This window comes from Gasterosteus aculeatus, chromosome 13 (assembly GCF_964276395.1).
Source record: "Gasterosteus aculeatus chromosome 13, fGasAcu3.hap1.1, whole genome shotgun sequence".
Taxonomy (NCBI): Eukaryota; Metazoa; Chordata; class Actinopteri; order Perciformes; family Gasterosteidae; genus Gasterosteus; species Gasterosteus aculeatus.
Window position 1 is genome coordinate 19,356,844 of NC_135701.1, and position 16,149 is coordinate 19,372,992.

The 16,149-nt window shown below is 44.1% G+C and overlaps 1 protein-coding gene across 6 annotated transcripts; it reads right to left on the reverse strand.

Annotated features, from left to right (window-relative positions):
- Nucleotides 1-632: 632 nt before the first annotated feature.
- Nucleotides 633-12,267, reverse strand: LOC120831298 (NLR family CARD domain-containing protein 3). 6 transcript variants are annotated; one of them, XM_078087506.1, is made up of 13 exons: nt 12,128-12,267; nt 11,467-11,571; nt 11,247-11,378; nt 10,792-10,893; nt 7,145-7,246; nt 6,666-6,744; nt 6,342-6,543; nt 4,677-6,191; nt 4,409-4,559; nt 4,138-4,311; nt 3,437-3,610; nt 1,836-1,882; nt 633-1,692 (listed from the first exon to the last, which is right to left on the reverse strand). In XM_078087506.1, exons 2-13 carry the CDS (start codon nt 11,532-11,534, stop codon nt 1,094-1,096), a joined length of 3,345 nt encoding a protein of 1,114 aa, XP_077943632.1. In that variant the 5' UTR covers nt 11,535-11,571; nt 12,128-12,267; the 3' UTR covers nt 633-1,093. The 6 variants fall into 6 exon arrangements, with proteins under 6 accessions (XP_077943632.1, XP_077943629.1, XP_077943631.1 ...); XM_078087503.1 differs by having other exon boundaries at nt 4,409-6,191; XM_078087505.1 differs by lacking the exon at nt 12,128-12,267 and having other exon boundaries at nt 11,467-11,878.
- Between the last annotated feature and the right edge of the window lie 3,882 nt (nt 12,268-16,149).

Sequence of the window (16,149 nt, forward strand, 5' to 3'; positions counted from 1 at the left end):
TGCAAGCACGTGCAGGGTAACAATAGATGGGAACAAATATAACATTAAATAATAATCTTATAACAAAATAAATTAAAGGTAATGGGAGTGTTAGTTGGTAAGGTTAGTTGTCAAGAAGCAGTCTAATTTACATTCATTCTTTCATTCATCAAGACTCACATTTTGGATGAATCGGTGCATAATGTTCAATGCAATACAGTTCGGAATATAGTTCATGCTGTTGTTGGTGCTGATATTTATAGTAGTTGCTTATAGTGAAACTCCGATTTTAGTGCAGGAGATGCAGAGTAAACGTGTTCAGCATCTCTACCAGTAGATGGCAGAATAAGTGAATTTAACAATCAATTTAGTTACTGTGTATTCATCTGGTTATAGTTATGTATATTTGAGGTTTATAGTTCATGTGCAACCTTGTTATAAGCATGATGTATTTACTTGTCACAATCATTTAATTTAAGAACCAAACATTACTACTGTATATATATATATATATATATATATATATATATATATATATATATATATATATATATATATATATATATATATATAAATATATGACTATGTATTGATCACAAGGCAATAAATAATCACAATAGAAAAACAAGAAAAAAACAACAACACCTCAGGAATTAGGAATCAGGAAACATTTATTGCCATAATATGTCAGAAATTTGACTTGACAGTAACAGCAGACAGTACAACAGTGGCCGACAAGACAACAGTGCACGAGGAATAAAATTTTTAAAAAGTATGCTAGGTGCGAGGTACTCCACCTGATTATATCGACCTTGCGGCCTAATTGAAAAAAACAACCTCCCACCACCAAGGGGGTGGAGCTAACAATCAAACAATAACAAAAATGTCTCTTACAAAGGCCATAACCATGGTTTAGACATTGGAGGGTTCGCTGGAAGCTACGGTCCACGGGGGGGGACACTACGGTCGAAGAATGCGTGGTTACGCCCTTCTCTAGACCCCCAGAGTCCAGACCAGCTCAGGTACCCCTCACCTGCTCCACCTGCATCTACATCCACATGCACCAACATCAGCTGTGTGACGTCTTGTACAGTAGTTCAGGCTCTCCACTGAACTATATGGAGAGCGGAGAGGGAGGTTCTCTACCAGGAGGAGACTCTCCCTCCTGCAGAGAACACAGAGACACTGAGGAACCAAGCCTGAGCCTTGACATGGACTTGAAGCTAAACCCAAACCCAGGGTAAAGAGGTTGAGTGAATGTGGTGTTGAAGGTGTGGAGGTGGATCAGTGTGTCAGAGGAGACTCTGTAGAAGGACAGCGAGCCAGCAGGATAGTCCACATACACTGCTACTCTACCAAAGTAGGAGGAGGAGGAGATGTGTGTTACTGTCTTATTGTGACAGACAACGTAACCTTCATCAGAGCACATCAGACTCCAGGACTGATCACTGTATCCAAACCAACAGTCATCGTTGACTCCTTTCCTTCTGATTCCTCTGTAACTCACTGATACATGAACTCCTCCTTTCCACTTGACCTCCCAGTAACAGCGACCAGTCAGACCAGTACACAGCAGCTGAGACCAGGCTTCAAATCTGTCTGGATGATCAGGATATGACTGATCCTCCTCCCCACATGTCACCGTCCTGTTGTTTTCAGACAGTTTGAGTTTTCTGTGTACTGTGTTTGTGTCGAATGTGAGTTCACGGAGATCTGATGAGAGAACAATAAACAATACAGATGCAGTTATAAATTATGTGTTCATCTACATACACTTTTTATTTTATTTATATATGATTTATATATAATTTCACAGTGTGAAGAATCTTCATGAATTAAATTCAAAGCACACTTACAATTCCTCAGACCCGGTCTGAACCATCGGACTCCATCAGGCTCCACCCTGAAAGGAGGAGGGGGGGTCAGAGCAGCATGGAGACATGGACATTACATCACTCTCATACACACAGCTTTGTTATTCATGTTCACAACCTCTTCTTCTACTGCAGTCGAGCTTCTTCTGATTGGCCGATGACCACAGCTCAATATGTTCACTTATTCATGATCTATTATTATCAGTATTATACTGACCATCGTCTTATATTTCAGCAGTGTTGGGCAAGTTACTGAAAATGAGTATTTAGTTACAGTTACTAGTTACTTCTTTTGAAGGTAATTGCATTACTTACCAGTTACTGTGTATCAAAAGTAATTAGTTACTCTGGAAAGTTACTTTTAAGTTACTTTTATGTCTGCTTTTTAAATGTAATGAATATAAATAGTACTGAACAGTCAAACACAATAAACATATTTTTTAGACCTATTTATTGTAATCAACAGGGCAACAGGCCTTCACATCAAGCAATAGTACAAAAGTCCTTTTAGTACTTAACTTAATACAAAATAACTGTCTCAGGCATTTGCCTGATGGCAACTGACTCGATGGCAGTTGACAGGATGCATCTCATCTTCAACATAGCGAGCAATCAATCTATTCAGCTCTGCCCGGTTTATCGGCTGCACTGCAGTCCGTGTAAAGTGGAGCCCTGGTTGTTTGCGTGGAGCGGCGCCTGCAGCATCCGCGGGGCTGCGCTCTTTCGTCATGAGCGACGCGATGCTGTTTTCATGCACGTACGGCGCCTATTCTGTGACACACAACGTTTGGTGGCCACAACTATTTTGTGCTGACAGGCAGCTATTCACTTACTATTTGCCGGCCCTCCGCTTCGCGTCACAATAGAGAGTAACGCGAGTAACAAACTCATTTCAATTTCAGTAATTGTAACTGCTTTAATTTATTAAAAAAAATACTTCTTTACATGCTCGTTACCGCTATAAGTAGTGGAATTACAGTAATGCGTTACTCCCAACACTGCATTTCAGACTCAGTTTCCTTCACCAGTCAGTCAGTTAATCAAATGTTTAAACCTGCATCAAGTGATTTCTTTTTCCACTTGTTGTTCGGTGAAAACAAGCTCTAAACAAAACATGCGACCATCTTCTAAAGTAGTTCTGTCTAATAACTCGATATCAATCAGCTGCTTCCACGTCCAGCAGGTTCACATCGGCTGTCAATGCAAAGCAACCAAAACCAGCTAAAGCTGAACTCCTTCAAAACACCAAACATTCCTACTGATGATGAACAGATGGCGTTGACTCATATCAACCCACCATCAACGTGTCAGGACTCACCTGTCCTCTCTTATAACATGGAAACAAGACAAGACTGCAGAGAAACAAGTCTTTTCATCACCTTCCTTCCCTTTTATCCTGGCTACGCTTCCCTCACTCTGTATTGTCTGTATCGATGGTCAGTTGTGGGACACAAACAGTTTGATGAGTCTCTGGTAGTTTGAGGTCAGCTTGTTGTGTCAGGGTCGTAGTAACCTGTCTGACAGTGTGACAGAGAAAAGGTTTCCAGCTCTACCTCCTCTACCAGCAGCAGGCCTCTTCATACCTGAGAAATTCCCGTCTCCAGTGTGGACTCTGCTGTCCAGCAGAGAGCATGTACCCTCCTAAATGCCGCAGGTTGTTGTTACTCAGATACAGGTTCCTCAGCTTAGAGGACTGGGAGCAGAGAACTGAGGACAGAGCTTCACAGCTTCTCTCTGAGAGGTTACAGCCACTCAGTCTGAAGAGACATCAACCAACAAGAAGAAAGATAGCAATTCTGTTAAAATTGTGCTCTACTGTTTATATGAAGTACACTAGTATTAATAGCAGGATGAGGCAGGGATATTTAATGTTTATTAGACTTAAAGTTAGGCTTCTCCAACCTCTAACTTGTTTTAAATAAAGATAAAGAGACAGAACAAAGTGAGTGTACATGAGAAATTAATCTTCATCTTCTGATTTCATGTTTTTTACATTCACTGCCTCTGCTTTTCTCCTTTTCATTCTTTAATTATATCAAACATGAAACCACAAAGCCTAATTAAGAGGAACAACAGGATGAACCTGTGATGTTTTATTGTGAAAGAACATTTTGTTTCAGACTGTAATTTATTACAAATGTGTCTTGTCAACAAGGTTCTTGCAATGTCATGAAAACAAAAATGTTGATGAATAAATGTAAAGATTGAGGAAGAGACATCCTGCATGGAGCTGATAGTTTAGAGACACATTTAAATCATTGAAGACAAACTAACTCAATCTGACCTGAGAGTCTCCAGGTCACAGTGTGGACTCTTCAGTCCAGCAGACAGCGTTTTCACTCCTGAATCCTGCAGGTTGTTGTTACTGAGAACCAGCTCTCTCAGACTCGAGGACTGGGAGCTGAGAACTGAGGACAGAGCTTCACAGCTTCTCTCTGAGAGGTTACAGCCATCCAGTCTGAAGAAACAATGATGAAGGAAATATGAACAATGACTAAAACATATGGCAGCATAATTAAGTTCTGATGTAGAAATCTAACTCTCTCTGTACTTACAGAGCTTTGTTGGAGGCTTTGACCACTGGCAGCAGCCTCAGAAGAGCCTCCTCTGTAGCAGAGTATTTCTTCAGATCAAACGCCTGCAGATCTTCCTCTGAAGACAGTAAGATGAAGACCAGAGCGGACCACTGAGCAGGAGACAGTTCATCTGTGGAGAGACGTCCTGAACTAAGGGCCTGTTGGATCCCCTTCACTAGAGAACCATCATTCAGTTCATTCAGACAGTGAAACAGATTGATGCTTTTCTCTGGAGACACATTCTTACGGATCTTCTCCTTGATGTACTCGACTGTCTCCTGATTGGTCTGTGAGCGACTTCCTGTCTGTATCAGCAGACCTCGTAGGAGAGTCTGATTGGTCTCCAGGGAAAGACCCATGAGGAAGCGGAGGAACAAGTCCAGGTGTCCATTAGGACTCTGCAAGGCCTTGTCCACAGCACTCTCGTAGAAACATTTTGGTTTAACTTTCTCTTTGCCAATAGATCGACACCCTGACAGCAGATTGACCCCAGAGCTGATGAAGGTCATATGAACATGAAGAGCAGCCAGAAACTCCTGAACACTCAGATGGACGAAGCAGAACACCTTGTCCTGGGACAGTCTGCTCTCCTCTCTAAACATCTGCGTGAACACTCCTGAGTACACTGAGGCTGCTCTGATATCGATGCCACACTCTGTCAGGTCAGATTCATAGAAGATCAGGTTTCCTTTCTGCAGCTGATCAAAGGCAAGTTTTCCCAGAGACTCGATCATCTTCTTGCTCTCGGGACTCCAGTGTGGATCCGCCTCAGCTCCTCCATCGTACTTGACCTTCCTCACTTTGGACTGAACCACCAGGAAGTGATTGTACATCTCAGTCAGGGTCTTGGGCAGCTCTCGTTCCTCTCTGGTCTTCAAATTGTCCTCCAGAACTGTAGCAGTGATCCAGCAGAAGACTGGGATGTGGCACATGATGTGGAGGCTTCGAGAGGTCTTGATGTGAGAGATGATCCTGCTGGCCTGCTCCTCATCTCTGAACCTTTTAATGAAGTACTCCTCTTTCTGGGGGTCATTGAAGCCTCTGACCTCTGTCACCATGCCAACACACTCAGGAGGTATCTGATTGGCTGCTGCAGGTCGTGTGGTTATCCAGAGGCGAGCAGAGGGAAGCAGTTTCCCCCTGATGAGGTTTGTGAGGAGCACATCCACCAAGGCCGACTCTGTGACATCAGTCAGGATCTCATTGTTGTGGAAGTCCAGAGGAAGTCGACACTCATCCAGACCGTCAAAGATGAACACAACCTGGAACTCTTCAAACTTACAGATTCCTGCTGCTTTGGTTTCACAGAAGAAGTGATGAACAAGTCCCACCAAACTGTACTTCCCTCTCAGCACATTCAGCTCTCTGAAGGTGAATGGAAATATGAACTGTATGTCCTTGTTGTCTTTGTCTTCAGCCCAGTCCAGAGTGAACTTCTGTGTTAAGACTGTTTTCCCAATGCCAGCCACTCCCTTAGTCATCACTGTTCTGATTGGTTCCTTTCTTCCAGTTGAGGCTTTAAAGAGGTCTTCTCGTCGGATGGTTGTTTCTGGTCTGGCTGGTTTGCTGGATGTTCTTTGAATCTGTCTGACCTCATGTTCTTTATTGACCACTGCAGTCCCGCCCTCTGTGACGTAGAGCTCTGTGTAGATCTCATTCAGAAGGGCTGGATCTCCTGCTTTAGCGATGCCCTCAAACACACACTGGAACTTCTTCTTCAGATTAGATTTGAGTTCACGCTGACAAACTGCAGCAAGAAGTCCTGAATGTAGACAACAAAGAAGAGTCAAAGATAGATTTCACCATGTCCTTTCTTCAGAGAATGACTATGAAAATATTCTGATCCATCTCTTGAGACATTAGTGAAGGTCTCATTTATCAGCATGGTAAGTCTTTAGAGAAATCCTCTTACTGCTCTGCAGACGTTCAGCAAGCTCTTCCTCCTTCATTCTCCTCAGGAAGTGCACTGCTATCTTCTCAAATGCCTCTCTGCTCCTCCTCTGCTCTTCATCCTCCCTCTGACTCTCTAAGGATTCTGGGTCATCTGAACTCACAACCTTCTGGATCTTCTTCAGCTCGTTCTTCACAAATGTGAGGATGCTCTCCTCCAGCAGCTGCAACAAAATATTCTATGAATGACACAAACTAAAAACATGGAAACCAACATCAGGTCCGTGTTGCAGCATGGATATGATGGTGAACTCAGGTATGTAAAAGTAGTTGTACATGTACACACCATAAATATGGAGTCCAGGTTGGTTTGATGCTGCCGGGCAGACTGACCTGTGAGAACCTCTGAGCTCTCCTGGTCCTCTCTGTGGAGGAATCACGAACCATCAGCTCACATTGTGTTTGTACCATCAACACCAATAAACCAGTCAGTGAGATATTGGCTTCTGTTATGATTGATCATGATGAAAACCAGATGCTGAAGTATGTTGATGATGGATTGACTGAATTTATTCTAATCACATGTTCAGCCAGTCCCAGTCATCTGTCTCCAGAAATCTGCAGCTATCTAAAGATGTGACCTCTCCTGATTCACTCTGTGGAGGGACTAGCTTCACCTGTCAGTTTGGTTTAGTCCCAACAGCTCTCACCAAGCCCTCCATGGAGCTCTCCCTCCATCAATGTACACTGCTTAAGGGCAAAGCACCCAGAACCTTCAACAGAGAGTCTGAGAGAAACACCTCATCATCAGCCTGAGACCCTCACCTTGGACAGCCATCTTTGAAGAGTATTCGAGCCTCCATAGACTGGTTACTCTTCATGGACACACAGGTGGGTTCAGGAGATTTTCCTCTCTGCTGATGTGAACTGAAAGAAACACTGAGATTACATCATCACATCAGTGCAGTGCTGTGCTATCAGTCAGACTGCCATTTATTTTTATCCTTGTTGGGTTATGGTAAAGTGTTTTGACACGTTGAATAGCCTTTTCACTTCGTCCAAATTTCTCCAAAATAGAAAATTCCAGTTTACCTTGGCGAATACCTTTTCTGCACGAAGACTTATTAAGGCTGCATTGAACTCAGATTTTAGTGTCAGGAGTTGCAGAGTAAACGTGTTTAGCATCTCTACCAGTAGATGGCAGTACAAGTGAATTTAACAATCCACCAGCCACCCCATTGTCCTTTGAATTCCATGCTGTAACAATCACTCACCCGGTACAATTAACCATCATTGTCCTCTACCGTCCGCCAGGCTCCTTAGGTCATTTTTTGGAAGAATTGGACATTCTCCTGTCTAATTTCCCCGAAAATGGTCCTCCGGTCATCCTCCTGGGTGACTTCAACATCCAGACAGAGAAGTCATCTGACCTCGTACACCTACTTTCTTCCTTCGCTCTGTCACGCACTCCCTCTCCTCCTACTCACAAAGCCGGCAATCACCTTGACTACATCTTTACTAGAAACTGCTCTACCACTAACCTCTCTGTAACTCCACTTCATGTGTCTGATCACTTCTTCATCTCTTACTCCCTTCCACTCTCTATAACTAACAAACCTCCTTCATTGACTAACTCTATACCGGCTCGTCGCAATATTCGCTCCCTCTCTCCCTCCTCGCTGGCATCCTCTGTTCTATCAGCTCTCCCTTCAACTGACTCCTTCTCACTCTTGCATCCGAACGCTGCTGCAGAGACTCTCCTCTCATCTCTTTCCTCCTCTCTAGACTCTCTCTGCCCTCTTACGACACGACGGACTGGCAAATCCCCTCCGGCTCCGTGGCTGTCTCAACCGGTCCGTGCCATGAGAGCCACCATGCGAGCGTCGGAAAGGAGATGGCGTAAATATAAGCGACCTGACGACCTGCTTGAATTTCAATCTCTCCTCTCCTCGTTCTCTGCCTCTATCTCTGCTGCCAAAAGCTCTTTCTACCAGTCCAAAATCGAATCCTCATTCTCTAACCCCAAAAAACTCTTCTCGATCTTCTCCAATCTCCTCGAACCCCCTACCCCTCCTCCCCCCTCCACCCTTCTTCCGGGAGACTTTGTCAACTACTTCACCAAGAAAATAGCTGACATACGCTCCTCCTTCTCAAACCCACCACCTACTTCTCGCGTCCCACCGACCTCACCTCTTTCGCCCTCACTTCCCTCTTTCACCGCCCTCTCTCCTAACCAAATTCTTACCCTAGTAACCTCTGCCCGTCCGACCACCTGCCCTCTTGACCCCATTCCATCACATCTTCTACAATCTATCGCACCTGACCTTCTTCCGTTCCTTACCTTTCTCATCAACAACGCTCTGTTATCTGGCTGTTTTCCCAATTCTCTGAAGGAGGCAAGAGTCAACCCTCTCCTGAAGAAACCCACCCTCAACCCTTCTGAAGAAAACAACTACAGACCGGTCTCTCTTCTTCCCTTCTTGTCCAAAACCCTTGAACGTGCTATCTTTAATCAACTCTCCTCTTATCTCCACTGTAACAACCTCCTTGACCCCCACCAGTCAGGTTTCAAGGCAGGCCACTCTACAGAGACTGCTCTCCTTGCTGTCTCTGAGCAACTCCACACTGCTAGAGCCGCCTCTCTCTCCTCTGTCCTCATCCTTCTGGACCTCTCTGCTGCATTTGACACGGTCAACCACCAGATCCTTATTTCCTCCCTTCAAGAACTTGGTGTCACAGGCTCTGCTCTCTCCCTTCTCTCGTCCTACCTCGATGGCCGCACCTACCGGGTAACCTGGCGAGGATCTGTGTCGGAACCGTGTCCTCTTACTACTGGAGTTCCTCAGGGTTCCGTGCTGGGTCCCCTCCTGTTTTCGCTTTACACCAACTCTCTTGGCGCTGTCATTCGCTCGCATGGCTTCTCTTACCACAGCTATGCCGATGACACCCAACTAATTCTCTCCTTCCCTCGCTCGGACACCCAGGTGGCGGCTCGGATCTCTGCCTGTCTAACTGACATCTCTCAGTGGATGTCCGCCCACCATCTGAAAATCAACCCCGACAAGACTGAACTACTTCTCTTTCCCGGAAAAGATTCGCTTACCCAGGACCTGACAGTCAACTTTGGAAACTCTGTGCTAACGCCCACTTCGACTGCTAAGAACCTCGGCGTCACACTCGACAACCAACTCTCCCTGACTCCCAACATCACTGCGACAACGCGATCCTGTAGATACACGCTCTACAACATCAGGAGAATACGTCCCCTTCTCACTCAGAAGGCAGCGCAGGTACTGATTCAGGCTCTTGTCATCTCCCGCCTGGACTACTGCAACTCCCTCCTGGCAGGTCTCCCTGCCACCGCCATTCGACCTCTGCAGCTCATTCAGAATGCAGCAGCTCGACTGGTCTTCAACCTTCCGAAATTCTCCCACACTACTCCACTCCTCCGCTCTCTTCACTGGCTACCGGTGGCCGCCCGCATCCAGTTCAAAACACTGGTGCTCACGTACCATGCTGTGAATGGATCGGGTCCAGCTTACATCCAGGACATGGTCAAACCCTACATCCCAACCCGCACTCTCCGCTCTGCATCTGCAAAACTACTCGTCCCTCCCTCACTGAGAGCAAAACACTCGACTAGGTCTCGACTCTTCGCTGTCCTTGCGCCGAAATGGTGGAACGCGCTCTCTGAAGACATCAGGACCGCAGAGAGCCTTCACATCTTCCGCCGCAAACTAAAGACACACCTCTTCAGACTCTACCTCGACTAAAGACTAACAAATTGCAGCACTTAAATTGTACTTGTGACGTCACTCATCTATAGCAAATTGTAAATTCGCTTATTTGAGGAAATTGCACTTTCTTGTTTCTTGTTCTCCTGAGTTTGTACCCTATGGTTGAATGCACTTATTGTACGTCGCTTTGGATAAAAGCGTCAGCTAAATGACATGTAATGTAATGTAATGTAATGTAACAATCGATTTAGTTACTGTACATTCTGTGGTTTGTTATCTATTGATCTAGATGTAAATTTGGGGCTTATCGTTAATTTGCAACGTAGTTATGAGCATGATGTATCTACATGTCACACTCATTTGATTTAAGAACCAAACATTACTACAGTACATGAAATAATGACTAGATATTGATCCCAAGGCAATAAATCATTTCACCAACTCTATTTGCTATCTTTATAGAGCCCCTTGCACAAGCAGTTAGGCAGAATAAATATCCTAAAGCTTGGAAAGGAAGAACACATTATAGGGCTTTTTGCAGATGACGTGATCTGTTACTTAGAGGACCCTGACAGATTCCTGCCTATATTAATTGATCAACTTCAACCTCACCAAGCCCTCCATGGAGCTCTCCCTCCATCGCTGTACACTGCTGAAGGGTCCTAGAGCAAAGCACCCAGAACCTCCAACAGAGGGTCTGAGAGAAACACCTCATCATCAGCCTGAGACCCTCACCTTGGACAGCCATCTTTGAAGAGTATTCGAGCACCCATAGACTGGTTACTCTTCATGGACACACAGCTGGGTGCAGGAGATGTTCCTCTCTGCTGATGTGAACTGAAAGAAACAGTGAGATTACATCATCACATCATCATTTAATCATGAAGCATCAGCTCACATGGTGTCCGTCCTCAGAGAGACCAAAACAAGGTCCATGAAGTGATGTTTGGATGTGGATCACATGACTCTCTGTAGTGGTTTAGGTCTACTGGACCTGCTGGTCCCACTGAGAATCAATCAACAGCTCAGTCTTTCAGCTCACTGTTCTCTTCACCTGTCAGTTTGGTTTAGTCCCAACAGCTCGCACCAAGCCCTCCATGGAGCTCTCCCTGCTGAAGGGCCCTGGAGCAAGGCACCCAGAACCTCCACCAGAGAGTCTGATACACCTCATCATCAGCCGAAACCCTCACCTTGCATCAACAGAGGGACAGCCATCTTTGAAGAGTATTCGAGCCTCCATAGACCGGTTACTCTTCATGGACACACAGCTGGTTACAGGTCCATATCCAGGTCCAGGTCCAGGTCCTGGTCTCTGATGGATCCTGGTCACACATGTAGAACCTGAGTCAGTGAATCAAAGACGTTGAGACATGGAGAAGAGTGGAGGCCAGTTAGAGATGGTCCTCTCACCTCTTAGCTTTGGTCTGGCTGTCATGTTTCCCACACAGAGGGGCTTCTGGGTCCTCACCCTGATTCATAGCAGAGTCCACACCTTCACACTTTCACAACAACCTGCTGGGAGAGCTCACACATTATTTCTCTTCATCAGGACAAACACACAGAGCTCATTAATCTCAATGCTAAAATTCTCATGGGAAACTTTTCATGTTTTTGTCATCTACGAGAAAAACATTCTCTTTAAAACTCTCTTAACATGTCAACAGACGCCATTTTAATTGCTCGTCCTATACAGGTGGGGTCTTACAAGTTGAATATTATCACTCATCTTCCAGCAGACGGAGCTGTGCTGTTTCTCCGCTTGATCTCCTTCAGAGCAAACAGAGTGTCTCTCAGGTGTGTTTCAGTGCAGGAACAAAGGCCCAGGTGAGCTCTCTGGTCCCTGCTGGGTCCTAGTGGCCCTCACTCCGCTACCTTCTCTTCATCATCAGAAACAGTCCTTGCAGACCGCAGATCAGACTGAGCTCACCTTCTTCATCACAGTGTTATCATTCAGACTAACAGCAGCTTCTCTCTGCCTGCTCACACAGGCGCCATCTAGTTTCCCAGCTTTAAACAATCCCACATTCAAAACAATCAATGATGTAATTCAACCAATAATAGTTCCACTTACTGAACTTCCTCAGTGTGCAACTCTCTTCCGTTCTCAGCAGGTCTGTGTAGAAAAGGAGCTCCGTGCTTCACTTCTACTTCCATCAGAAAGAGTGAAGTGATGCTTGTTGGAGCTTGTTCTCCTTCATCAGAGAGGTTGTGTCGTCACGTCATCATTACAGTCTGACTGGTTAACTGAGTCTGATCTGTGTTCACAGAGTCAAATTTCCTCATGAACAGAATCCTCCTCACTGCTCAAACAAGTCTTTCAGGATCAAAACCAGCATCTGTGGAAGAATCCTTTCCCCTTATAAGGAGTTCCTATTACATGTCATTTAGCAGACAATTTTATCCAAAGCGACTTACATTACACTTTAAACCCATGGCTTTTTCTTAGCCCAGGGAGCAATTAGGGGTTAGGTGTCTTGCTCAGGGACACTTTGACATGGAACATGGGGCAGCCTGGACTCGAACCACCAACCTTGTGCTTCCCAGCACACCTTCTCTAACCCCTGCGCCACAACAGACTGGATGCTGTTGTTTATACCAGAGGACCCGTGCACGTCCCTCTTTGTTATCTAGTCTTCTTCTACATGTAGACTAGTAGGGAACCCGTGATGAAGCAGCAACCTTTGTAACAAATATTGTGAAGAGTTTATATTGATTAAAAACATTCACCAAGGTAACAGAGTATGACCAGATTTTACTCTTCACTCCAGTTTCCTCATCTGGTTGAACTTGTTGGAGCAGGACAACTTACCCACATGTCAGTCTGAAGGTGCGTGATAAAATCATTTACCTTTAGGCCAAACTGCCTGCTCCTCACAAAGTACTTGTTGTTACATGCAGTATCCAACGAGGGCTTCGTACTACTTTCGGTTTACATGCAGCTTGAGCCCTCTGCCTCATATCTGCTGTGCAAAGGATTGTGGACTGTGGCAGATATCCTGTAAAAAAGCCTTCTTGCATGACTGAATGTAGTACACAAACTGTAATTCCTGCAGCAAACATAAAAAGGTGGGGAAAAAAAGCTGGAGTAAAGTAAATATAAGATATATATTTATATTTTCACAATGATTTTCTTTTCTTGTTCTTTGACATTTTCATATTAATATTATTATGATTTACATTTTTTGTGACCACATATTATACAACTTGTTGCCTACATTTATTTCCTTTTTCTTCAGGGATGTTGCAGGAAATAAGATATGTGGCAAACAAACGTTTCTGCAGTTCTGCCTTCCCTTATTTTATGGTATTATAATTCTCATCTTTTTGGAATTATATACACACACACACACACACACACACACACACACACACACACACACACACACACACACACACACACACACACACACACACTAACAAATCTATTTTTAAATCATGCCAATCGCTCCATCGATTACATTAATTGAGCTGCAGGTGAAACTGTCTCCTCCCACGTCAAATGTTTCCCACGTCAAAAGTTGGATTCATTTCTTCATAGTTTTAACTATTATCCAATTATTCTAACTCACTGAGTTCATCTATCTGACTCGAGATGAGGACCCACACATCCTCACAGACCAGGGACTCAGTAACACACACCCATAGAACACACCGGAGATCTGGATCCTTTCATTGGCGGAGAGTTGTTGGGGCAACAACACTCGAAAGTTTCCGGAAAGACACCAACGAAGCACATTAGTTTATACATTTCAGTCTGGCTCAGTCTGGTCGGGTGACCCTTTGCTGTCCCTCGCGTTCTGTCTCTGTCTCCTAACCCATTCTCTCTGTTGAATCATAACTTATCTATATGGATGTATTAATAGTTATGTCCCTACTTACCCAGTTTCTCAAAAACTGATTATAACATGAATACATATTGAACAATATACCATTTATGTTATCATTGTTGAGGGAAAATGTTTATAGAAGAAACATTTTATATATATATATATATATATATATATATATATATATATATATATGACTCAGAGTTTGTTAAACCTCCTACTTGAAACGGACCCCAGGTGGGTTGTGTTTTCCTGTGCACTCACCCGGGAACCTAGCCACGTTTTTCTGTACCCCCTGGATCCTAAGAACCTGCACCTCACCTGGGATTCTGGACCGCCATCACCACCCTGTTCCTAGTATTTTTCCGCATTTGCCTCTAAGAAAATAAATCCTTCGTTATTCACCTTACTCGATCTGCGTTTGGGTCTGTTCCAATGGGGAATGCCTGACAAAGATAAGCCTTTATTAGTCCCACAGCGGAGACTTTTGCCAGATTAAAGCGATAAAGTGGGCGATGCAACAAGAGATGCAAGTTTAAACAATCACAGAAATGAATTCAACGTGTTAGTGGTCACCATCACAGAGAGTTACAAAGAACCAGCATTTATCTGCTGAAGTGGGGTTTCCCTGTGGGAGACAAGCTACCCGTCCAGTCCGTTTACCCATCCCCCAATGCATGCTGGGACAGGCTACAGCCTACAGCAAATCTAAACAGTACAGGTAATGAATGGATTCTCTTTTCGAGTCTCAACATGAATCCCAATCTGTTGACCCTCTGCTGCTCCAAGTCCAGACAAGTTGTCTGTGAAATAGTCTGCTGGTATTCACGGCTTCGTAGCGGTTACACATGAGATATAACTATATAAGTATAGTAAGAGTGTTCATAACTTTTAATCTGTTGTCAGAGACTGATTGTTGACCGCAAATTTTACATTTGTAACGGGGCAGAGTTTAGATTCATAACTTCATCATTAAATTAAACTTTAATATCTTGTCTGTATCCAGTACATACATAGTGTGCAGCTTGTTATTGTCTATCATTGTGCGTTAAAACTAATTGTTAAAATTAAAGGACATGTGAGGAGACGTCATCAAGGCTCTAAACCGGCAGCAGGACGTCAGCTTCAAGGAGACTGTCATCCAGGCACGTGCACAGGTAGACCCCTAGTGGTGCACAAGCACCTGCCCTTCTGCCCTGGATGAGAAAAGGGACCCTTCTGCGGGAGCCCAATTTTTTCTTCATTCATCGATATTTAGGACAAAAAATAAATGACTCTCCCTGTCACCAATTCCCCCCAAATGTGTTTTGATATCTGACGGGGCCTTAATTTGAGTTCTTGTGAGGGTTCCGTCATCCGCAAAAGGCCCTATAGTGTGTTCTTCCTTTCCGACCTTTAGGGTCTTTATTCTGCCTTACTGCTTGTGCAAGGGGCTCTATAGAGTTGGTGAAAGACAACATCCCTGCCTGGTGGAGCGCTCCAGTGCTGTGCTATCAGTCAGACTGCCATTTATTTTTATCCTTCCAGTTGGGGTAAAGTGTTTTGACACGTTGAATAGCTTTTTCACTCCGTCCAAATTTCTCCAAAATGGAAAATTCCAGTTGACCTTGTCGAATACCTTTTCTGCACGAAGACTTATTAAGGCTGCATTGAACTCAGATTTTAGTGTCAGGAGTTGCAGAGTAAACGTGTTCAGCATCTCTACCAGTAGATGGCAGTACAAGTGAATTTAACAATCGATTTAGTTACTGTACATTCTGTGGTTTGTTCATTATCTATTTATGGGTTTGGGCATATAGTTAGTTTGCAACGTAGTTATAAGCATGATGTATCTACTTGTCACACTCATTTCATTTAAGAACCAAAGATTACTACAGTAAATGAAATAATGACTAGGTATTGATCCCAAGGCAATAAATCATTTCACCAACTCTATTTGCTATCTTTATAGAGCCCCTTGCACAAGCAGTTAGGCAGAATACATTACATTACATTACATGTCATTTAGCTGACGCTTTTATCCAAAGCGACGTACAATAAGTGCATTCAACCATAGGGTACAAACTCAGGAGAACAAGAAACAAGAAAGTGCAATTTCCTCAAATAAGCGAATTTACAATTTGCTATAGATGAGTGACGTCACAAGTACAATTTAAGTGCTGCAATTTGTTAGTCTTTAGTCGAGGTAGAGTCTGAAGAGGTGTGTCTTTAGTTTGCGGCGGAAGATGTGAAGGCTCTCTGCGGTCCTGATGTCTTCAGAGAGCGC

Excerpts from the sequence above, each read along its gene's own strand:
- LOC120831298 (XM_078087503.1), bottom strand. The coding sequence starts at position 11,534 with ATGAATCAGGGTGAGGACCCAGAAGCCCCTCTGTGTGGGAAACATGAC. Across the intron at positions 4,312-4,408 it reads AAAGCCTCCAACAAAGCTCT|ACTGGATGGCTGTAACCTCT; the intron begins GTAAGTACAGAG and ends TTGTTTCTTCAG. Across the intron at positions 3,611-4,137 it reads TGTGACCTGGAGACTCTCAG|ACTGAGTGGCTGTAACCTCT; the intron begins GTCAGATTGAGT and ends ATGTCTCTTCAG.